The 25,071-nt window shown below is 39.2% G+C and overlaps 1 protein-coding gene across 1 annotated transcript in view; it reads right to left on the reverse strand.

Annotated features, from left to right (window-relative positions):
- Positions 1 to 744: 744 nt before the first annotated feature.
- Positions 745 to 25,071, reverse strand: part of c21h6orf89 (chromosome 21 C6orf89 homolog) — a 39,750-nt gene continuing 15,423 nt past the window's right edge. Inside the window, exons 3-7 of the mRNA XM_048553020.2 lie at positions 18,309 to 18,454; positions 16,010 to 16,173; positions 13,938 to 14,073; positions 9,581 to 9,713; positions 745 to 6,736 (exon numbers count right to left, since the gene is read on the reverse strand). Coding sequence (XP_048408977.1) covers positions 6,654 to 6,736; positions 9,581 to 9,713; positions 13,938 to 14,073; positions 16,010 to 16,173; positions 18,309 to 18,454 — 662 coding nt within the window. The 3' untranslated portion in view covers positions 745 to 6,653. The remainder of the gene's footprint in view (positions 6,737 to 9,580; positions 9,714 to 13,937; positions 14,074 to 16,009; positions 16,174 to 18,308; positions 18,455 to 25,071) is intronic.

Consider the following 25,071-nt stretch of genomic DNA (forward strand, 5'->3'; position numbering starts at 1 on the left):
AGTAAATTCCTGTCAAGCAAGGAGGTGAAAAGTTTGGGGAGGGGCTACGCTTAATTGGAAATGTGGAGTTAAGGTTACAATCATGTCAGCCACGGTCTTATTCAAGACTGGTCGGGCCGAGTTGCCTACTGTTGACTCATATGGTCATATAATTTAGTGAGGCCAAGAAAGTTAACCAACAATTCACATATGAAACAAAAGTTGGTATGGTAGAGACCAAAAGAGCATGCCTTTGAAGAATTGAAATAAGGATTTCACGCTCAAGCACCATGGAAATCAAACAATGAAGACCCAGTCAAGTCACTGTCAAGAATACAGATTGTGCACACAGAGCTTGAAGCAAACTGCGAAATGCTAATTATAACCCATGAAAGACTGGATACAGCCAGCCAGATAATGGGGATAATATTAACTCAATGATATTAGATCAGCCTCTTGTTTATATACCTTACCTAATTTTTTTTCAGCGTTGAGCTAAAATGAAGTGGAAAAAGTGGGAAAGCTGCATAACTTGAATGAATTATAATCTTTAATAACAATTTAGAACTTCAAGGAGGTCATAAGCAAGTTGACAGAGTAGGCAGATAAGTCGGAATGTGGAGGTGCTGATGTTGGACCAGGGCAGACAAGGTCCAAAAAAAAATCACAGGATACCAGGTTATAGTCCAACAGGTTTATTTGAAAACACTAGCTTTCTAAGCTCTGCTCCTTCCTCAAGTCTAGCAGGGCACATTATGCCTGAGGAAGGAGCAGAGCTCAAAGCTAGTACTTTCAAATAAACCTGTTGGACTATAACCTGGTGTCATGTGATTTTTGACCTGAGTCATCTGAAGTGCAGAAAAGACAGGTGGTGATACAATGTTCTACCTACCAATATGTAAGACAATGTAAAATGAGGAGTACAATTTAAAGGTATATAGGTACTTGAGTGAATATGTGCACAGATCATTGAAAGTGGCAGACAGGTAGAGAGCAGTAAGCAAAGCATACACTATCCTCAGCTTTAATCAATGTGAGCAGAATATACAGGTACATTGAGATGATGCTGAACTCATACAAGACACTCGTTAGGCCTCAGCTACAGTACAGTATATCAGAGCAGCACATTACAAGGAGAGATTAGAGAAAGATTAGAGAAAGTGTAGATACGGTTTACAAGAATGGTTTGATGGTTGAGGAATTTTACTGATGGGGATAATTGAAGAAGTTGGGACTGCTCTCCTTTGCAAGAAGGCCAAGAGGAGATTTTAACGGAGGCTTTCAAAAACACAAGTGAGATAAACAGGAAAAACTGTTCCTGCTCATAAAAGGAACTGGAGTTCATAGATTTCAAGTGATCTGCCAAAGCAGCAAGGGAGAAGTGAAGAAAAATATTTTCATTCAGTAAGTATGGATGGGTATGGAATGCCCTGCTTGGAAGTGCAGTAGAGGCAGGTTCAATTGAGGCATTCAAGAAGCATTGGATGGTTATTGGAATGAAAGTAATATGCAACAGTATGGGGAGAAAACAGGAGATTGGCATTAGGTAATGACTATTATTCTAAATTTTGTATTACTATAATTTTCTCTAATTTCAAAAGGTCTGTAATGCCTACCTTTATTTCCTTACGTTTCTAACCTTTCTCAGAAGAATTTGTACTCAAGAATCTGTATCTAAAACGGTACTATAAATGGCAACTTGTAAACTTTGCACAGTACTCATGTATGGTGACAAAGTCAATTCAATGCAATGTTCATTTAACCAGTTGGTGCACCCACAATGGACCAAATGGTGGGCTTCTGCACTGTAATGCTCCTATAATTCTTAATTGACTATTTTTGGTGTCAAATACAGTTACTGATAATAAACTTTAACAAAATGCCACAGACACAGGTGCTGATGGGAGTTTAATGTAGTTTAGCAAGGGAGTTAATTTGGCAGGGGGATAAGAGATTGAAGCAATAGTGGATGGTGCCCAGACAAATCCTGAAGAGGAGCCACTGCATTAGACACTGCACTATGGCCACAGCTATAATGCGTGTGTAGTTCTAGTCACCACTGTAAGAAAGGATGCGATAGTGGGGTGCAGAGGAAATTTATCAGGATCTTGTCTGGGCTAGATCATTTCATATAGGACGGGGCAGTTTTCCTTTGAGCAGAGAAGGGTGATGGAGGATCTGGTTGAGGTGTACAAAATTGAATGTATTGACAGCATGCATAGGATTAAAATTTTCCCCTTAGTACAGTGATCAATACTTTATATCCGAGAGACCTGGCTAAAGGACAGAAGGTTTATAGGAGATTTAAGGAAAAAAAATTTCATCTAGAGGGTGTGGGTATCTGGAACTCACTGCCTGAAAGGGCGATAGAGGCAGGAACCAACACAACATTTAAGATGTACTGAGGTGATCTTGAAGCTCCAAGGCTACCAGCTAATTGCTAGAAAATGAAACCAAGTAGATAAGTGCATGATGACTGGCATTGAAATGATGGGTTGAAGGGCCTCTTTCTTGTTGTAAAACTCCATGACCCTAACATAAGAAATAGGAGCAGAAGCAAGCCATTTGGTCCCTCAGGCCTGACCTTCCATTCAACTAGTCACAGAACTCAACTCTTTTGTGCCAACACATCACAGCATTTTACTCACGCCCCCCACTCCGATATTTCAAAAGTGTACCTCTGCCCTCTTTAAAAACTAGTGATCTCGTGTCCAAAGCACTAAAGTACAGAATTCCAGACATTCATACTCAACCGGAAGGAATTCCTTTATATCTCAGTTTTAAATCAGTATCTCTTATACTATAACTATGACCCCAAGTTTAAAATTGTCACCATCTATTGTCAAGCTCCCTCAACCTTGTTTCAAGAGGATTCTTATTTTTCTGAATTCTGATGAACAAAGGCCTAACCAGCTTTACTAAGTAAATTGCTTCATTCCAGAAATTAGCCTAGTTCATCTCTTTTGAACTGTCTCCAAAGCAACCATACCCTTTCTGAAGTATGGGGATAAACTATTCCAGTTGAAGCCACACCACTGTGTATAGCTATAACAAAACTTGCCTAAATTTTAAATCCAACCTCCAACAAAGGCCAAAATTCCATTTTCCATCTTATTTATTTGCTATACCTGATGCTAATCTTGTGGTTCATTCTTAAAAACACACTGATCTTGGTGCTGCACTTTCTTGGAGTCTCTTAAGTGGTCTGCCTTTCAATTCTTTTGATCAAATGGCATCAATTCTCATTTTCCTACAATAAACAATCTATGTTTCTGCCCACTCACAATCCATTGCATCCACTTGCAGATGCCTTATGTCCTTACTGCACTAAGCCCTCTTGCTATTTTGTATCATCAGCATATCTGGATGTGTTATTGGGCCCCTTCCTCCAAGTCTGTATTATGGATAATAAATAACCGATCCCCAGGATGATCCTCACAACGCTCAAGTCTTTCCAGCCTGAAAAAAACTAATCTTAACTCTTGTCTTGCATCAATCCTCAATCCATGACCCAAAATTGAGCACTTCAATCTTGTGCAATTACCTGTTAGACTACACATTATCAGATACCCTCTGAAAATCCAAATACAATAAATCTAGTGGTTCCCTTTTATCAACTCTGCTTATCATATCTTCAAAAGAACTCTTGCAAAGTTGTCAAACATGATTTCCACTTCCCAAGACCATAAGACTTTAATTTCATTAAGCTTTTCTAAATATCCTGCTGCTTGTTCTTTAGTAACAGATATTAGTATTTTCCCAATGCTAGTTGATAATGGGCTATAATTTCCTGTTTTCTGACTCCCTCCTACATGAACAGGGATGACAGATTAGCAGTTTTCCCATTTGCTGCAACCAACACAAAGCCCACTGACTGCTGGTATATTTTAACCAAAACATCCACTATCTCTGTAGCCACCTCCTTTAAAAGCCTTCTTTGCTGGCGTTCCTGTCTTTAGTCCCACTAGTTTGTTAAAATAAGGGAAAAGACCAATAAGGGCGTTGTCAATTTATATTGTTTACCAAAGAAGAACAGGAGAACGGGAGTCATTGGTACAGCAGCATAATCTCTGTGGTGAATAAAGATGGGCGTGAATCAAAATGTGAAATGTCTGTGTCTCATCTTGATCCAGCAAAACTATGCATGTTTAAATAAAAACAATTTATTTAAAATGTCAGTTACTTGGTTGCAGCACCTGATGCAAGATTACATAAGCCAACAATTCAGATCCAAACTGTTCAACCGATAAAACAATTAACCTAACTTTAATAGCATAACAAAAATAAAAGCCATTTTGAAATTGCTATGCATCTGAATTTATGGCAACATCTATCATAATAATTGAAATGATGGCATCCAGTTCAGACAATTTCACAGCCCTTTTGTAGAAAGTGGGAAAATATCCACAGGGCAAAATATCACAGAACATAGAACAGTACAGCACAGTAATGGCCCTTTGGCCCACTATGTTGCGCTGAACTTTCACCTGAAAGGTAAAGTCTATCTAACCTCCACCGTAAAGAACAAATCATGATTTATTGAACTTTAAAACCATTTATAATATTTGTTTTAAAACCATTTTGTTGATAGTCATTCTTTTTGGTAAACAAAAGAATGCACAAATATTAGTTTGCTTTATGGAATCTTAAGTGTGCTTTTGAGCATCCATTTTGTTTCCTCACTTACCTAAGCAAAAAAGAGAAAGACATTAAACATCAAGTGTTAAGAACTAAACAAATACTTAAGTTTATCCACATCATAGAACATAACAGCACAGTACAGGCCCTTCAGTCCTCGATGTTGTGCCAACCTGTCATACGGATCTCAAGCCCATCTAACCTCCACATGCTTGTCCAATGACGACTTACATGTACCTAAAGTTGGCGAATCTACTACCGTTGCAGGCAAAGCATTCCATTTCCTTACTACTCAGAGTAAAGAAACCTCTGACATCTATCCTATATCTTTCACCCCTCAATATGCCCCCTCGTGCTCACTGTCACCATCCTAGGAAAAAGGCTCTCCCGATCCACCCTATCTAACCCTCTGATTATTTTATATGTTTCAATTAAGTCACCTCTCAACCTTCTTCTCTCTAATGAAAACAGCCTCAAGTCCCTCAGCCTTTCCTCGTAAGACCTTCCCTCCATACCGGGCAACATCCTTGTAAATCTCCTCTGCACCCTTTCCAAAGCTTTCACATCCTACTTATAAGGCGGTGACCAGAACTGTACACAATACTCCCAAGTGTGGCCGCACCAGAGTTTTGTACAGCTTCACCATAACCTCTTGGTTCCGGAACTCGATCCCTCTATTAATAAAAGCTAAAACACTGTATGCCTTCTTAACAGTCCTGTCAACCTGGGTGGCAACTGTCAAGGATCTGTGTACATGGACACAGAGATCTCTCTGCTCATCTACACTGCTAAGAATCTTACCATTAGCCCTGTACTTTGCCTTCCGGTTACTCCTACCAAAGTGCATCACCTCACACTTGCAAATGCTACCAAGATTCACACTGATTTAAGTGCCATCACCAAAATTGGCTTCTCATGATCCTTTGACAAATTAAAACATGGAAAGGTGACCCATTCCCTGTTCCCGTTGTACACAGATGAACAATTTGTGTGTTATTTTGTTGTTGTAATGTAGTGTCCATTAGTAGCAACTTGCAGGCCACGGCATGCATCACTAGTGCAGCATCTGTATTACAATCATTTCTTGTACATACTTAAGGAAATTTTAATTATTTCTGTTCTCATCCTCTCCTACAATGCTGAAAATGAAAGGCTATAATCGCACTTTGATTTTTTTCTTTAATTTGAACAAAACACTATGCTGCTTGAACATTATATGTAACAGTTATCTTTTGACTTAAATGTTCATTTATCAAAAAAATCAATAGGCAACATCTTTCAAGGATTTCTTACCTTTACACAAATATACAAATATATTTTATATATATTTATATGTATATATACACAAAGCAAAATTTTACAAAGTTGTTTTGAAACTATGTACACGGTGAGGCTATATTAAAATTATTGCCAGTTCCCGAAAGCCACCATATTTCACACACAAATATTACTTAAAAGTCACATAACTTAATCTTTTAAAAAAAAGAAAAAATATAAACCATGCCTTATGCAAAATAATTAGTAATCTTCCATTATTTTCTTTTAGTGGGGGAATATTTGCCACCTATTCCCCTAAATTCTCTCATGCCTCAGTTCATTCTTTGAATAATTAACTTCTATTTATAGACCAAATGCAACATATAATTAGTAGTCATATCTCCCTGAAAACATTAATAATTTATCCTGCATCAGGTAACAGAGGCAGTGAACAATCAAAAAGTTTATGTAGATTTTGCTTCAAAATATTTAACATTTTCTGAACTAACTTTTCATTACAGGCAGCCAGTTCTGGAATTCTGTAAAGTTGTTTTGGACTAATTCAAAAGTTACCGATGTGCAAACTACACTCTGGATTGTTGTGCAATATTGCCAACATAGATCAGCCAAAGTGCAATCTAACAGTACAAATTAAAACACATTTTGGAATGTACATCTGTCCACAGACATGCATTTAAATAACAGTTTTAAACTGGATAAACATTGAGTACTTGCACACAACCAAAACATTCATCTAACGGCACTGGGAACGTCTTCAGTTAGATGGATCCGACACAAATAACGACTGTTTGTTCTCCTGATGGTAAAATGGTCATCCGCCAATAATTTGAATTCGCATAAACTGTATTTGATGAAAATCAAATAAATACAATTAATACAAAGGTAGCCACAAATGGCTTTAACAGGATGACTAGGATATGGGAACTGTTAGCAGATGGACTAGATGCAGTTAAGTACACGAGCGAGAAAAAAGAAAATCAAGGAAACGTTGAATGGGTATGACAAAGCAACGCAGAAGATGACTACTGTAGAACCTACAACTGTTGAGCCAAAAAGCATATTTTTGCCTTGCAAATAATGCATACATTATCATTTTAGTAGTTTACATAGGACACAAGAAAAGGAAACTACTTGGACATTTGAACCAAGAGGTGTAACTCTAGGAGCAGTAAGAAAGACTGCATATTTAAGACTGCCACCAGCCCATATAATGTAAGGAGGATCAGAACTGTGCCAGTTCAACCCCAAATAATTTTGTTATCTCTCAAAATACATTCAAAATCATTCTGGGCAACCTGTTATGCACAGCTTATATTTTCTTTTGAGAATGTGAAAACATTGCTGCTTGACAAAAAATGGCTTGTCTCTCAAACAGAACAGTGTTTTACATCTCAGGAGCATAAAAGCTGATGTTTCGGGCCTGGACCCTTCATCAGAGACACTCTCTGATGAAGGGTCCAGGCCCAAAACGTCAGCTTTTGTGCTCCTGAGACGCTGCTTGGCCTGCTGTGTTCATCCAGCTTCACACTTTGTTATCTTGGATTCTCTAGCATCTATAGTTCCCATTATCACAGTATTTTACATCTCAATGCTTTTGGATTACAGTTTTAAAACTTACCGAGTAGGAAACAAAAATAAATGTTTACCTGACATCACAAAGTGAAAATATAATATTAAGAGGAAAAACCATGTTTTCACTGAATAAGATAGATTACAGGCCTGTTTTGTCAAGGAATTTAGACAAAGAGCAATATGCACAGGATTATAGTACTAAAAATATAGCTTGAAAAAAGCTTACTCATATTTCTAAGTTCTGCAATAATAATAGGTAAGAATATGAAAAGCCAAATCAGATCAAAATTCAGATATCCATTAGATTTTAAGAGGTGAGATAACAAAGTGTGGAGCTGGATAAACACAGCAGACCAAGCAGCATCTTAGGAGCACAAAAGCTGATGTTTCGGGCCTAGACCCTTCATCAGAAAGGGTCTAGGCCCGAAATGTCAGTTTTTGCGCTCCTAAAAATGTGCTTGGCCTGCTGTGTTCATCCAGCTCCACACTTGTTACCTCAGATTCTCCAGCATCTGCAGTTCCCATTATCACAGATTTTAATAGGTTTTGTTTCTGTCTTAACTGTAAATGCTCATGAATTCACTGGTAAATCAGGTGACAGGCAGACCTCAATTACCATTGTTCTCCCGTTTTACATTACGATTGAGACCTGCATTTCTAGCCAGGAATTCCAATCATTTACTCCTTCAGAACACAAGGTTTACGTGAAATCCAAGTTTTGTGGTGTAGGATATTCAAGAGAAACCAAACCAGGTTCCTCTTGGCATAGCAGCAGATGCTGTAATCTATGCTTGAAGTGTTCAGCAGCACAGCCAGCCACTTTGACATCTTTGTTAGTTAAGTATTTAGCTAAGTGTGGGGTTAGGGGTCCAAGTACATCACAATCAAGGTGGTCTCAGGTTTGGGGGTAATGGGAACTGCAGATGCTGGAGAATTCCAAGATAATAAAATGTGAGGCTGGATGAACACAGCTGGCCTGCTGTGTTCATCCAGCCTCACATTTTATTATCTTGGTCTCAGGTTTGGGCAGGTGTAATCATGTTGAGCTCAGTGAGTTGTCGAAGCTGGTTGTCGGGAGCCCAAGGGGTATAAGAGGCTGGAGAAAGACTTTTTTTGGGGGTGCTGGAGAGTAGTGAATTGGGGTGGGTCAGTTTGACAGCCAGGAGTTGCACTCGGCTTTTTAACATCATCTAACTTTTCCTGGATAACTATTGTTTTAACTGGTGGAATTTCTAAATTCTTCAACTTTAGTGGATTCTTTCAGATTCTCAACTCCAATCTGCACTGCTCCAACATCTATATAACCAACAGAATATCTTGATCCAACATGTGCAGTAACCCAATCAATTCAGCAATAGTCACTGAGAGATTCTATAATTTAGGCATTACAATGCCCCCTACTGATTTTTTTGATGAATTTTTGCAACTTGGTGCCATCTTATAACAGTTAAACCTACTGAGATACCATTTAGCACATGATAACCGTGTCCAAAAATGGAAATCCTGCTTCTGTTGCATTTTCCTATTATTTGCAGAGTTTGAATTTTTGTTACACAGCCACCCGTAAAGCCCAAGTGCCCAGAATTCCTGCGCTGGTACAGTTTGCAGGAGGCAAAAACACAATTTCTGAAAATGCACTCCAAGTGCAGCCATGTTCAGTCTCATTATAAGGAAATGCAAAATATTGGAGGGAGAAAAGTTATTTTCTTCCAAAATAGGCAGCTACCAGCTATTTGTTTCTCCAACTGTGCCACACTTCAGATCTGCTGCAGCAGCACTCTATTCCCATACTGGTGCAAAATGGAGTGAGACTGGAACAGTAAAGCGTCATCAGGGAAAGCACAGATTTCTGATGCATCCCTATCTAGGTTAGGGTTGCAGAGGGAGTGTGAAGAACAAACTAGAATCTCCAGTGGCCCTACTCGCAATCAAAGAATCAAAAACAAATGCAAACAAAATGATTTTTTAAAAAATTGAGTAGGTAACCTTAAAAATAATTTAAACAATTACTGACTTTCTACCTGTAGCTCGTGAGCTGAAACAGCAAAGATATTGTCCTATACAGAATACGAACAATAAGTAGCACAAAAAGCAAGTAAATTTGATTACATACCAATATCACCTTCTTCAAGCAGAACTAAAAATGAACCACATTGTTCTGCACATTTCTCAGAGGCATTAATATGAAGTTTCAGATTACCCCCACCTACAAACAGCCAGCTGTGTCCAACCTGAAGCTGGTGGGACTAGAACAGAATAGAGGGGGAAATAAAATCAGACGGTATTACAATATATTGTTGAAACTTATGTACATCTTTCTCAGCTTTGGTGGAGTTTTGATTCCTTAAAGTAGGCAATTCCTTGAAACAGATTGCATCTAGATTTGTGGGATAGAACGCATTAAAAAGAACAATCTTAACTCTCCTGAACCCGATCGCTCGAGGTGTCAATTGACTATGATCATGGTCTTTTATCGTGGCCTCTCCCTGGTAAGCAAGTAAAAATTTCAATACTGTTTGGCCTCTATCCCACACATCTAGACTATCTTTACTTTAAGTTCTAACTTTGATTGGCTGAGAATTTTTCAAACAGGGTAACTGCCAAGTCAAAATTTACAATAAGTTGACGCAAGCAAGTTTACGACAATATTTCAGTGGGGATTTAATAGATGTACCTCAACCTAAAATTAGCCATAAAATGGGCAGAAATCAATCTAAGCAATCAGCACGAGGGAAGTTTTGACTGATACCACATAATTTAGTTTTCATGCATAAAACGAACAAAAAGTTTGAAAGTATCAAGTTATCCCTCATGTACATTGAACATATTTCACAAAATGCAACAACGAAAGTTTTTCAAATTTTATTAGAACTTATTCAAGTGCTGTAAAAATGCATTGAGTATTTTCTGAACCGTGCAATCTCATTGAAGAAAAATACAAAAGTGAAACATGATAAATATGAGCTGCAGTTTGGACTGACAAAAATGCAGGAATCTCCTGCCTTACATTTAGATTACACAGCAGTGGAGCTACTTGAATGGGCAGTACAAGTTCCACTCAGTAGCACTAAGGATAGAGGAAATTCAAGTCTTTTCTGTCAAACAAACTTTCTGTTTTGTGTAAATCTTCAGGAAATTCCAGGCCATTTTCTTTATGTTTTGTCCCACAGTCTGAAGATGTGCAGACCGTGTGAATTAGCCATGCTAAATTACCCTGTAGTGCCTGGGGATGTGTGGGTTAGATGCATTAGCTGTGTTTAAAATGCTGGGTTACGGGAATAGGTTTGGGGTGGGATGCTCTTCAGAGGGTTGGTATAGAGTCAATGGGTCGAATAGTCTTTATCTGCACTGTAGCGATCCTGTCTTAAGGGATGGGTGGAGAGAAAATATTGCTGTAACCAGTACATATGGTTCTAAATTTTCACTCATTTCAAATGGTTACCTTAGTTTTGTGAAAGCAAGACAACAAAAAGGCAAGTACATTCTGAGCATACCAAAAGATCAGATTGCGAACTCTCAATCTCCACTCCCCCCACTTCAATTAGTCTCTTTCATCTCTCAGATATTTAAAGTTCAGCTCTGTGCTTTGCATCTCCATTTTGGCAGTTTTTCAATTACAGCTCAGTAGGCAAAAGCAGAAATTTTCACTGATTTTCTTACAATGATTTTAATGAAACACAAACTGAAGTAAAAGATATATTTTTTTTAATCTCACAAACAAGACATTCTTGTGATCAAGATTTTCTTTCAAATTAACCATATCCCAACCAGTACTGCAAGCACCCTTCTTACATAAAGATTGATAGGCCTGATTACAAAGCTGGCTCAACGAACAAGCTTGCAGGATTTGTATTTTGTTTTAGAAAATGCAATTACATTCACTTGTTCAGAAAATAATTCCAATCCACTTAAGGAGTTGGAAGAGGCTACAACGTAAGAATAGGAGCCCCAATTCAGCTTCTTGAACCCATTCTGCCCGTTATATTATGATGGTTTTGTATCTCAACACCATTTATTTACCTTTCTCCTCTATTTCTAATCCTTACCTAACAATTATTACTCCCAATCCCAAGATACTTCATTCAAGGCAATATCCACTTCCTGTATGACAAGTGATTCTTGAGTTTATTTCTAACTAGTCAGGCACTAACTTTGAGAGGTCTCCTTGTTCTGTAATTGCTCATTAGTATTTCTCAGTACTTACTCTACTAAATCCCTTTAGACATAAGGATTAGATCGTTATCATCTTTCCTTTTTCAGGGAATTGTAAGCCAAACATACTCCAGAATAATTTTGATGAACTTGTACATTAACAGTCCCGAAACACATGTATACTTCCTGAAATCAAGCAGCCAAAAGTGAATATAACACTCCAGACAGGGTCTGACCTTGGCTCTGCTGAACTGAAGCGTTCTGCACTGTATTCCTGCCTTTTGAATTAAAGAGCAATATTCCAACAGTCCACTGTATACGGACACCCAAATCCCTCTTTTCTCTCCAGTTTCTAGTCTTTCACTACTTAGAAAAAACAGAATGAAGACAGAATCTTAAGGTTACAGCTGTAAGGTTGAGGGGGTCTCTGTTTAGATTAAGTATAACTCATGCCCAGGATTCCAAGGCTAATCAAGACAGGCAGCACATAGTTGACTTGTTAGCCCTTATCAAGGAATCGTAACCACAGCTGTCCTTGTGGTGGTGGGTTTAACTTATTTAAGCAAATGCAACATCTATATTAAAGTTAACTTTGTAATGATGTGTTTAAGTTTGTAATTAGGTACTTTCTCTAATGATATTTTCTTACCTTCTGCATTAGTTTCACCTTTTAAAATTAAAAGGTAACATATCTCCAAATGCTCAAACGAAACAGGAACAAAGCCAATTAGAACTGATGCCTCTGAGGAAAAGCAATGGTCTGTGATAATGAAATGTCCGATTTACTAGGAATTTTGCCTAATTAAATAATTGAGGCATCAGCTCTAGGATATTAATCTTTGGATCATTGATGCAAATGCCTCCCTTTCTCTAGTAAGGGAAAAAGGAACATTTCACACTATCCTCTTATCCTAGTAAAAAGTCATAAAGTGACAGTAATAACACTTGGTGAAGAAGACAGTTTCATGCATAACCCTCAACTTGATGAGCCAGACAGAAGATAGTGGAAAGTGTCATCAGACAGTGTCCATTAACCTTAAGAGCCAATTAAGAGACTGATCCTACTTCCCTGGCCTAGCCTAGGCCAATCAGAATGTAATGTTGTGGATGTGGCGTCAACTGTCAATAAGCAACAGCTTTCAGTGACTAAGACATACAAAAAGTTGGAAGTAGGATCATTTCAAATCAGAAGAGAAAGGTCCTTCAGACATTTGAGAAAGATGAAAAACAAGCATCGATCTGTCCTAAAATGAACTGGAAAGCAAGAGCTCTAGCATCCCATAAGAGCCACTGCAATGCTTCGAGGGCCGAAGGGTCTGTTCTGCGCTGTATTGTTCTATGTTCTATGTACCCAAAGTTTCCTCAGTTAATGCACAAGATTGTCTCCCTTTGTCTTATTGGTTAGAATCTCAAATGAATAATTTAATATTGAGACACGTTTAAATTATAAAGACTCTGCAAACTACATTTTGTATGCCTTCTCTGATATAGCATCCTACCTAATTTGGTGCCTTAATTATACAAATGGCACTTTTAACACCTAGAAATGCTCTGCTTTTGTACTGTACATTTGTTATTTCCCACCTTTTGTTTGAGGTGTACTCATTGGCAGTACACTACTGCAATCAATTTCATTCTAATTCCTTTCAAGTTTTTCTTTCATTCCTTCAAGGGGTATGGGTTTCACTGGTGACTTTAGCTTTTATTGCCCACACTGAATTATTGGCATTGAACAGAGTGGCCTGTTAGACTAGTTCAGAAGGTAGTTAGAATAGGTCTGGAAATATATCAGACAGACCTTAAAAAGGGTATGAATAAATCAGATAGATTTGAACAACAATTTTAACAACAAAAATAGGTGTCATGGCCATGATTACTGACATAAGCATTATATTCTAGATTTATTACTTAAATTAAAATTCCACAGCTGCCATGTTGATATTTAAACCCATATCTCCAGATCATCAGCCTGGCTCTCTGGATTATGTATCTAGTAACATTTGCACGGGTCACTATTTTCCAGACATTAGTTTGTCTCTCCCCTTTCACTCTCACAGCAAGATATCAACCTCAATCACAATATGCTTGCAAGACCAATGAAAGCATTAATGAATCATAGAAATGCATTATAGAAGTAAACATTAATTAAGAAGTTTCTTCAGTGGAGAAGACTGGTCAGTACAAAAAAAATGCTCTGCTATTCCAATTTATAAACCATGAATGTTTCAAGCAGTTGACTTATGAGGGTTAGATAACTAAATAATCTTGATTCATTGTTCAATAACAAAGCATAATTGCCTTATTTCAATCTTCCTTACCAGGAGTTGGAAAGGAGAGCCACGACTGGGTGCTATTATACACTTCTTCAGGGATACCTTACTTTCAAAAGGTAGTATGCTTGAATTTGGAAAAAGCATTTGAAGAATATGTATCCCATTTATACGTTGCTTTTTCCTGATTATGATGAAACAAGACAAACATGGTTACTACTGCTCATATTACAGAATTTTAGATCAATTACTACTTAGTTTTCCATAAAAATAATACAAGTGCATGGCAAAGAACAAAATTAGAGGCAAGTATTTTAATCAATTATCAGTTATAATTTAGAACTGCCAAGTAGGTAGATGCCATCTAAAGAGCACGATATTTAACAGTGAAATTATACATTGAAGGACATATGATGCTTTGAAAACTCAGTTTCATGACACACATCTGGTCTGCACTTCTCCATCCAATTACTGTGTTACAAGAGTTCAAGCTTTGGCTAATTTCATGCGATTTTGGACTCTAATAGAAAATGGGATATCCTAAGACTAGATCTAACACTAGAAGGTTTGTCTGGGAGGTGGAATGTATCATCTTCGTGAATCTTTTTAGGCAAAGGGGTATTTAACAAAATTAACCTTTTTACAAATCTGAATTGCATGATTCATATACATAAATGAGCAAAGATGGTGAAGTTAACAAACGCAGAACTCTAGAAAAACTCAGTTGTTTTAAAAATGCTGCCAGCATTTGTGGAAAGAGAAAGAGTTAATGTTTTGAATCTGGTGTGACTCTTCTTTAGAACTGAATTTACTCGTTAGTCATTATGTGTTTGTTTCATATTTCCAGCACCTGCAGTATTTTGCCTTTGTATGGTGAAGCCAGTGGCACAATGAAAAATTCAGTTCCTCACTGAGCACGACTTTTGACCAAATCAATAGCTCGCATGATAAGGAATGGAGAATTGCAAGCTCACAGAATGCTACAAAGTTTGGCTGGAGATTTATTTCATCTTTTAACTGGTGAGCAAATGCAAGTGATCAGATTCTTTGCTTCCAGTACTTTTAGATGTGAAAGGCATTAGTATCCTTTTTCTCTAGTTTGAATTTACAGCATTTAAAATTCAATAATTGAAGTTTTAACAGTTGTGCAATGATTAGTCTGTTGTATATCTACTGCCACGCAGAAACATTTCTTATTAACAAAAACAACATAAGCGTTACTTAAAACTCATTAAATATGTCACCTGACTTTCTAAATATTTTAAAGCAGAAAATAGCATTCTACGATATGCATAGCTTTAATGCTCTTGACAGGTGGTGACAACTCTACAATCCACATGCTCAGAATCCATTGGTGTATCTGATTACTCAGTCAACTACTCTGGAGCAAATAGATCCAAGCAACATCCAGGCCCTCTGAGAAATGTGGACAGTTTCAAGTAAAAACATTAGAGATACAACAGACTACTCAAAATAAGTAAATTTATGGGGAAAAAAAGTCACTTGTAATTTTTTGATGTTGCTTCGAATCTTAATTTTGAACACAAATATTAGTCACTGACAATAAAATAACAGGCAAAGAAAAATCAAAAAGCAACTCAGTGAATAAAATCAGGCTGGCGACTGCCAAATTATCCTACGAACAGTTTCAAAATTAAACATTCACGAGAATGAAGTATCATAGAAACAAGTAAAAATAGGTCTGTAGCATGGGTTAACCAAATTAATAAATACTGCTCTACCAATTTTGTTTTGTTCAACACTTATTAATTGCAGCTTTTATCATCAGCAAACTCTTCATTGCAAGGTCTAGTTGCCATTTAACTAAATGTTATTACTTTAATCATCTCAGAAGTCTGTTTTGAGGATCAAATAAAATCAAATACTCTATTTGATCATTCTCATTGGAGGACTCTCAATTATAACCATCTCTCACGAGAAAATTGTAGAACATTTACTGGGACAGGGGCAAAGAAAAGATTTAAAAACAAAATTGAAAATAAATAAACTGAAACCTCAACTAGCAAAACATAACTTTTTTTGAAAAATGCTTTTACTAAAATCCAAGAGATTCTATTTTTAAAAACAAAAATAACTAGATTCACCAAATTCATTCTCACCAGTGAACAATCAGGTTGGATTCTTCTTCAGGAAAGTGATATGAGTTTTTGTTGGCTTCATTTTCAGCATAATCTCCAACATCAGCATACACATCCATGATCTCCTTGTATTCTGAATATAAGTGTTTCAAATCCTCATATGACAATGACACGGTTGACCCACTCTGCGGGAGAAGATTGAACAAATCAATGCAAATTTGGTTGCTGCATCACATTTACAAAAACCGAGTTATTAATCAGAAAGCACACTGTGTACCCTGGTACTATGTAGTCAATTGAAAATGTCATGACAAGGGAATTCTAACCTTACTGTGTACTATTTCATATCGGTACAATGTAATCATAGATTATGGGATTAAAATTAGGGCAATGCAATTCAACACAAGGCTGTATTGTAATCAAAGTACCTAACGTATACTTGATAATCATGTGAATTGCAGTTACCTTTTCTGTAGGCAAGTTACTCATTTCAGTAACCTATTCAATCTCCAAGAATTTTAGCTTTTAAAGGATACTGTAATAAATGGTTTTTAGTCCCATTTGCTTTTCAATTTTCTCTGTAAACATTAATGCCTGTAAGCACTAACATAGGAATGGCAGATGGAGTTTAATTTAGATAAATGTGAGGTGGTGAATTTTGGTAAGGCAAAACAGGGCAGACCTTAAACAGTTAATAGTAGGGCCCTGCAGAATGTTGCCAAACAAAGAGGCCTAGATGTGCAGGTGCATAGTTTATTGAAAGTGGACTCACAGGTAGACAGGGTGGTAAAGGCGGCATTTGGTACACCGGCCTTCAATCGGTCAGTGCGCTGAGTATAGGATTTGGGATGTCACGTTACCGCTGTACAAGATACTAGTGATACCACTTTAAGACTAAAGCATACAATTCTGGTCACTCTTCTACAGGAAGGATGTTGTTCAATTTGACAGGGTGCAGAAAATATTTACAAGGATGTTGCCTCTTGAGGGTTTGAGTTATAGAGACAGACTGCATTGGCTGTGGCTTTGTTCAGTGGAGTGTCAGAGGCGGAGGGGTGACCTTATAGAAGTTTATAAATCATGAGGGGCATAAATAAGGTGAACAGTCAAGGTATTTTCTTCAGGGTAGGCAAGTCCAAAACTAGAGGGCACAGGTTTAAGGTGAAAGGGAAAATATTTAGAAAAGGACTTGAGGTATAACTTTTTCCATGCAGAGGGAGGCACGAGCATGGAATGGACTGCCAGAGGAAGCGGCGGAGGCTGGTAATTGAAACCTTTAAAAGACCACTGCCGAGTACATGAACAGGGAGGATTTAGAGGGATGTGGGCCAAACACTGGCAAATGGGACTGAGTCAGACTGGGATGTCAGGCGGCATGGACAAGTTGGACTGAGAAGTCTGCTTCTGTGCTGTATGATTCTATGACCTGATTAGAATATGGTGCTACATTCAACATACCTCTTTGTGACTCACAAACATGGCTCACATCTACACTAAGTAACAAGCAGTATTTAACCACACAGACTATGGAAGCTGTGCCAAACCTAGACCTCACCTGGTATTCATACTGTGTGTGTCGAAGAGGAACCGTGACAGTAATCAAGGAAAGAAGTGGGCTAGTCTTCTCCTACCTATACTATTTGGTGTTAAAGCTAACTGTAATGCCATAGTTACCGAAATCTGAAGCTGTTACATGATTCTGATACACCTTGGATGAATTTGCTGAGCCATGCGCAAAAGACACCAACATAATCCTTCTACAAATATTGATAAAAACATGCTTTTCATAGACATTAAACACATATACACAAGTTATCAGCACAAACCATGTGATATACTAATCAGGCTGATTATACTTATAACCACACCATGGACTTGGGTTACCTGACCTTCACCTCAGACATACTGCACGATGTCACAAGACACCTCCCCCAACCCACTTTCATCACAGTATTACCTTTGCCTCAGAGCAACAGTTTGACATTTTCCATAAGCATGCCAAATCTCACAAATAAGAGACTTGGATTTGAACATGTCTGCTCACCGCATGAAGGAAAATCACTTACACCCATTCAGGTAGAATACTTTACAGGTTACAGAAATACCCCAGTTTCCCAGATCTGTTTTTACAGTATAATTATTTTGAAAAGAAATTTAGTATCACAAATGATCACAATCTGCCCTAAAAAACCCAACGCAATGGCATTTCGGCAGACATTGTTTTATACACAGAATTTCAAAACCAGTAGGTAATAAAGAAGATGGGGTACAAGAGACAAAATAAGAAAGACTAACACTCCTGCCTAACATAAATGCTCACCTTTATTACAACTGGTTGAACTATCCGATGATTATACTTGGAAATATGTTTCATGTCATTCACTGTTCCGACAGTGGTCAAGGCAGCACATTCAGTACAATTAGGTATCAGCCGTGCACACCCAGAGCATTCCCAATCTTGAAAAGCTGCAAGAAACACAGTAGTCATGTTTGTTAAATGCGCAGGATCAAGCTATGACTAGACATAAATAATTGAGCTTTACCATCGCTCTACACAATGCCTTGCTTTATGAGCAAAATTCAGAAATTGCTGTATTTTCTATCCCTCTAGGTCTCTGTCTTCCCACTTTTGAGAAATTCAATACAAGGAAAGGCTTCCCAAAGTGTATTATGATCCCCGGTGGGGGTTGTTTGATGTCAGCTGAGGCAGCAATAGCTGCTAGGGACTGCCGAAATGCTAACAGCTGTGCAATTATTTTAAATCTTCACATTTTAAAAAAATAGGTGTGGCTTAATGCGCTAATCTACATTGCCCAAGTTCTGCCCTAAGACCTTCAGTGGAAAACTAGGTGCCTTTTTTGCATAAAAGCATCGCAATCTATTAGTCCCCCTACTTACATTGTGGCAATCAGAAGAACATTCTCATTGCCATCTCCCACTGCTCCACCCCAAGTCAGCTCTCTAACCCAACCATTCACTTCGCTAAAATAAATTGCAATAGTTTGACCCTGTAAGACACATCTGGTTCACTCGTGTCCTTTAGGGAAAAAAATTTGCCATCCTCATCTCTGAGCCACGTGACACCAAAACCGTAGCAGGTGAAAGACCCTCAACTGTCCTATTAAGTGGCCTAGCAAGATCCTCGATCACCCCAAAGTGATGCAGAAAAGTGTAAAAAATAAATAAAACCAGACAAACCAATCTAGCATTGATGACTGCCATACTCTCATTCATATATATTACACAAAGATCCCTTGTGTACCACAAATACTCTACATACGTACAGGCACTGTAACATATCAAAAAGCAGCTCACCTTTGCAGGCTCAACATTAACTCCAGATCCCATGAATCACATGACAAGTCAAACATGCATGAAATCTATTAAATGCCATGCAGTACCCTCCAGATGTTCAATCAGCATCCTTCCGTGTTGAAAACAACTTGGAAGAAGTGCAAAGTAGCAAGGTGAGGAAGCCAGAAAAACCTGCTTGATCCAGGCTGAACTAATCCACCTGCCTTAGACGTATCAGAGATAATGGGAACTGCAGATGCTGGAGAATCCAAGATAATAAAATGTGAGGCTGGATGAACACAGCAGGCCAAGCAGCATCTCAGGAGCACAAAAGCTGACGTTTCGGGCCTAGACCCTTCATCAGAGAGGGGGATGGGGTGAGGGTTCTGGAATAAATAGGGAGAGGCGGACCTTCCCCTGCAACCGCAGGAAATGCTACACTTGTCCCCACACCTCCTCCCTCACCCCTATCCCAGGCCGCAAGATGACATTCCACATTGGCAGATGTGCAGGTGAACCTCTGCTTAATGTGGTATACTGCATCCACTGTACCCGGTGTGGCTTCCTCTACATTGGGGAAACCAAGCGGAAGCTTGGGGACCGCTTTGCAGAACACCTCCGCTCAGTTCGCAACAAACAACTGCACCTCCTAGTCGCAAACCATTTCCACTCCCCCTCCCATTCTTTAGATGACAAGTCCATCATGGACCTCCTGCAGTGCCACAATGATGCCACCCGAAGGTTGCAGGAACAGCAACTCATTCCGCCTGGGAACCCTGCAGCCTAATGGTATCAATGTTGACTTCACTAGTTTCAAAATCTCCCCTTCCCCCACCGCATCCCAAAACCAGCCCAGTTCGTCCCCTCCCCCCACTGCACCACACGACCAGCCCAGCTCTTCCCCTCCACCCACTGCATCCCAAAACCAGTCCAACCTGTCTCTGCCTCCCTAACCTGTTCTTCCTCTCACCCATCCCTTCCTCCAACCCCAAGTCGCACCCCCATCTACCTACTAACCTCATCCCACCTCCTTGACCTGTCCGTCTTCCCTGGACTGACCTATCCCCTCCCTACCTCCCCACCTATACTCTCTCCACCTATCCTCTTTTCTCTCCATCTTCGGTCTGCCTCCCCCTCTCTCCCTATTTATTCCAGAACCCTCACCCCATCCCCCTCTCTGATGAAGGGTCTAGGCCCGAAACGTCAGCTTTTGTGCTCCTGAGATGCTGCTTGGCCCGCTGTGTGCATCCAGCCTCACATTTTATTGCCCTAGATGTATCTGTCCGTGACAGCGTAGTGTGAATATTAGTCTTCACAAGCACACCCTTCATTGAATTGAGGTATTGTCAATGTGCTAAATGTGATAGATTCGGATCGGATCTAGTAGCAACAGCACTGAATTTGTGCTCCAGAACTCGCTGAATAATGGACAGATTGTTCTAGTACAACTATAACATTAACATCTACACAGCAATAGTGAAAAATGCACAGGATAATCCTGACCACAACATGCAAGGCAAATCCAACCCTGCTAATTACTTCCCTAACTATCCACTCTCAATTAACAAACAAGTGCTGCAACAGGTCATCAACCATGCAATCAAGCAAAATACTTGCTTAGCAGTAATTTTTTCAACTACATTTAACTTGGGTTCTCCCAGAAACACTTAGTCCTGGCCTCACAACAGCTTTGGTTCACACATGTATAGAGGCGAGAGTGGCTGCCCCCAACATCAAGGCCACATTTGGCAAAACTTAGAATCAAGCAGCCCCAGCAAAACTAGAGTCTATGAGAATCGAGAGGACATTTCTGTGCTGGTTGCAATCATATCTAGCCGAAAAGCATGTTGTTTATGGGAACTGGAGGTTCAGTCACCCGAGTCCAAGATATCAGTGCAGAAGCTCTTCAGGATAATTATGGTCACCTGCATCTTCATAATTTCCAATAACCTCAGAAGTGGGCATATTTGCTATTGGTGAACACCACTTAGGACTGCTTCAACATCTGAAGTCCATGTCCAAATGCACAAAGACCTAGAAGATATTTATACTGGGGCTGACAAGTGCAATGTAATGACCATCTCCAATAGGAATTTAACCACCACCCCTTAACAATCAATGGTATCACTATTGCTGAATTGACCATTATCAACACCTTGAGTATTATTACTGACCAGAAGCTGAACTGGACTAGTCAGGTATTTTGGCTTCAAGAATAGATGTTACGGATCTTTCAGTAACTCAGCACTCAACACTCCAAAGCTGAACCACAACCAACAAGGTACAATTCAAGAGTTTGCTAGATGGGTGCAGCTCCAACACAAGCAGCTTGAAACAAAGCAACCAGCCTGTCACCAAAGCTGTGCCCTTGACTACCAGTGCTCAGTAGCAGCGGTATGTATCATCTACTAGATGCACCACATAAACTCACCAAGGCTCCTTAGAAAGCATTTTCCAAACCAACAATTACGAACATCTAGAAGGACAAAAGCAGCAGATACATGGAACACCACCACTGCCAGTTTGTCTCCAAGCCACTGAACAGCCTCATTGCCACTGAGTCAACATCTTGGAACTCGTTGCCTGACAGCATAAATGATGCACCAAGCCAGAGGTCTGGGAAGACAGCTCAGCATCACTTCCTCAAAAGGGCATTAGGAATGACCAAAAAAAAGTGGCCCAGCAAAGACTCAAATCCCAAATGACATTTTTTTAAAAAAGCAAAAGACGAAGCAATTCCATAAACAAGTGACCAGATCAAGTTCTCCAATCCTTCCATTTCCGCTCATGAATGACAGTAGACAATTAAGTTCTGAACTGGAGGAGGTGGCTCCACAATTATCGCCATCTGCTATGATGGGGGAGCTCAGCACATCAGAACACAAGTAAATACTGATGCATTTGCAACCATGTTCAAACAGAACTATCGAATGAATTATCCATTTCAGCCTTCTTCTCAGATCTCCAGCTCAATCTTTAATCAATTCAATTCACCCCATATAACTTCAAGGAATAGCAAAAGTTACTGGGCCCTGGCAATATCCTGATAATTATAATTAAAACTTATCCTCTGGAACTGGCTGCACCAAGCCATTCCACTGCAGCTACAACAGCAGAATCTACCCAACGTTGTTGAAAATAGCCTGGATGCGTTTTGTCCATAAAATGCAGTCCGGCTAAGTAATGCTCCATTAGCCTCCTGTTGATCACCAGTGATAGGAGATGTTGTTGAGAGGAGCATCAATTGGCACCTACACAGTTCACTCATGCTCAGTTTAAATTTCACCAGGGCAAATGGGCTCATGACCTCATTGCAACTTGGACCAAACATGATCAAAAAAGCTGAAGATTAAATATGAAGTAAGAGTGATTACCTCTGACATCTGGACAGAATTTAACCAAGAAGCCTTGGCATAATTGAAGTTAACAGAAATCAGGGAAAATCTTCTACTGGTTGGATTTGTATGTAATTAAATAAAACTTACTGTGGCTGTTGAAAACCAATCACCTAAATCTCGTACAACATTGAAGAAGCTCCTCACAATTGTGTCATAGTCTCTTCATCTACTTTACATGTGCCTTTGTCTCCATCATAAGGTCAGAAATGAGTTGGGGCTGGGATTTCACTGACTAATGTACAATGCTCAGTTAACTTCTGCAATCCCTCGGATACTGAAACATTCCATGTCCATAGGAAGTAACTCGGACTGAAAAGTGGCAAGAAATATTTGCACCACAACTGCCAAACAATGATAACTTCCATCAAGTAGAAACCTAATCACCACCTCTTGACATTCAGTGGCATTATCATTGTTAAATTTCACAAAATTAAAATCCTGGGAGTTATCATCGACCAGAATTGAACAGGACTAGACATAAATATTATGGCTACAAAAGCAGGTCAGAGATTGGGGATTTTTATTCAACTCACTGCCTGATTAAGGAAAAGGTATAAATCAGGAGAGTGTACTGGAATATGCTCCACTCACCTGGGTAAGTACAGCTTCAAAAACACAGCAACAGACAGCACAACCTGCTTGACTGGTTCCTATCGACCAGCTTCCACATTCGCATCCTCCACCACTGATGCGTGTATTTCACTGATACTGTATATTATATACAAGGTGCACTGCAGCAGCTTAATGCTCATTCAACCCCTCCTTTCAAGTCCATGACTTCGAACAGTTAGAAGAATAAATATAGCATGGAAATCTCTAAATGCAAGTTCCACTCCAAATTATACACCACTTTGACCTGAAACTATATCATCATTCTTTCTTCATCACTGAATTAAAATCTTGGAACTCCCTTCTGATCAGCACTAAGGATGTACCTGAATTAATTGGATTACACAGGTCAAGTCATGGGATGTAGGTGTTGCTGGAGGAGACAGCATTTAGTATACAACCTAATTACCCTTGAACTGAGTGTTTGCTAGACTATTTCAGAAAACAGTTACAACATTGTTGACAGTCTGGAATCATATGCTGGCCCGAAAAGGCAAGGACAGTGCATTTTCTAAAAGGACATTAGTGAACCAGATGACTGATAATGATAATCTACAATAGTTACATGGTCACCAGTAGAATAGTTTTTCTTCAAAATCCCAATTTTATTTTTAAATTTCAATTTTCAGCATTTAGCTTGGAGGGATTTGAACCCAGGTCCCAAGAATATTAATCTGGAGTTCTGAATAACCAATCTAGTGACAGGACCAGTATACCACCACATCCTTAATGGTTCAAGGTGGTGTCTCAACACCATCTTTTGAAAAGCAATTAGGAATGGGCAACAACATTACTCTTGTAAGGAACATTTCAGTATAAGTAGTTTAAAACTACCAACTTATTATTTTTTGCACACAGAGTGTAGGTGTATGTGAAGCCGTCACCCATCTATGCTTCATTTCCCCAACGTAGCAGAGACCACATTGTGAGCAACAAACGCAACAGACTAGATCGGGAGAAGTGCAGGTAAAGCACTGCTTCACCTAGGTGGTGTGTTTGAGCCTTTGGATACTGAGGAGGAAGTAAATGGACAGGTGTTACACCTTTTGCTGTCGCAAGGGACGGTGCTGTAGAGCTGTCAGGAGCGAAGGAGGAGTGAATCAGGGTATCCTGAGGGGAATGGTCCTTGAGGGAGGGAAGGGGAAATGTGAGGGTGAGAGGTAAATTGCAGGAGATTGCAGGACTGGACCCAGAGGACCCTGTCAACTGCGGTGCTGGGCAATTCTTGGTTGAAGAAAATGGACATTTTGGAAGTTCCCTTGTTGAAGCTAACATAATCAAAACAGATGCGATGGTGACAGAAGAACTGGGAAAATGGAAGAGTGTCTTTACACGAAGTGGGATGTGAGGATGTACGGTCATAGTAACTGTGGGAGTCACCTGGTTTGTTGCAGATATTGATGGCAACCTATCCCTGGAAACAGATGTCGAGGAGAGGAAAGGAGGAGACAGAAATTGACAACATAAATGTGATAATGGGGTGGAAATTGGAAGCAAAATTAGTAAACTTTTCCAATACTGGATGAGAGACAGAAAAACAGCACTGATAAAAACAATATATTGGAGAAAGAGTTGTGGGTGGGGGCCAGAATAGGACTGGAACAAGGAATATTCCACCTACTCTACGAAGAGACAAGTATAAATGTGGTCCAGGCCAGTAACCCTGGCCACCCCTTTGACCTCAAGAATGTGATAGGAGTTAAAAGAGAAGTTGTTCAGATTCAGTCCAAACTCAACCAGACACAGGAGGGTGGTGGTGATTGGGGATGGTTCAAGCCTTTT

This window comes from Stegostoma tigrinum, chromosome 21 (assembly GCF_030684315.1).
Source record: "Stegostoma tigrinum isolate sSteTig4 chromosome 21, sSteTig4.hap1, whole genome shotgun sequence".
In the NCBI taxonomy this organism is placed as follows: Eukaryota; Metazoa; Chordata; class Chondrichthyes; order Orectolobiformes; family Stegostomatidae; genus Stegostoma; species Stegostoma tigrinum.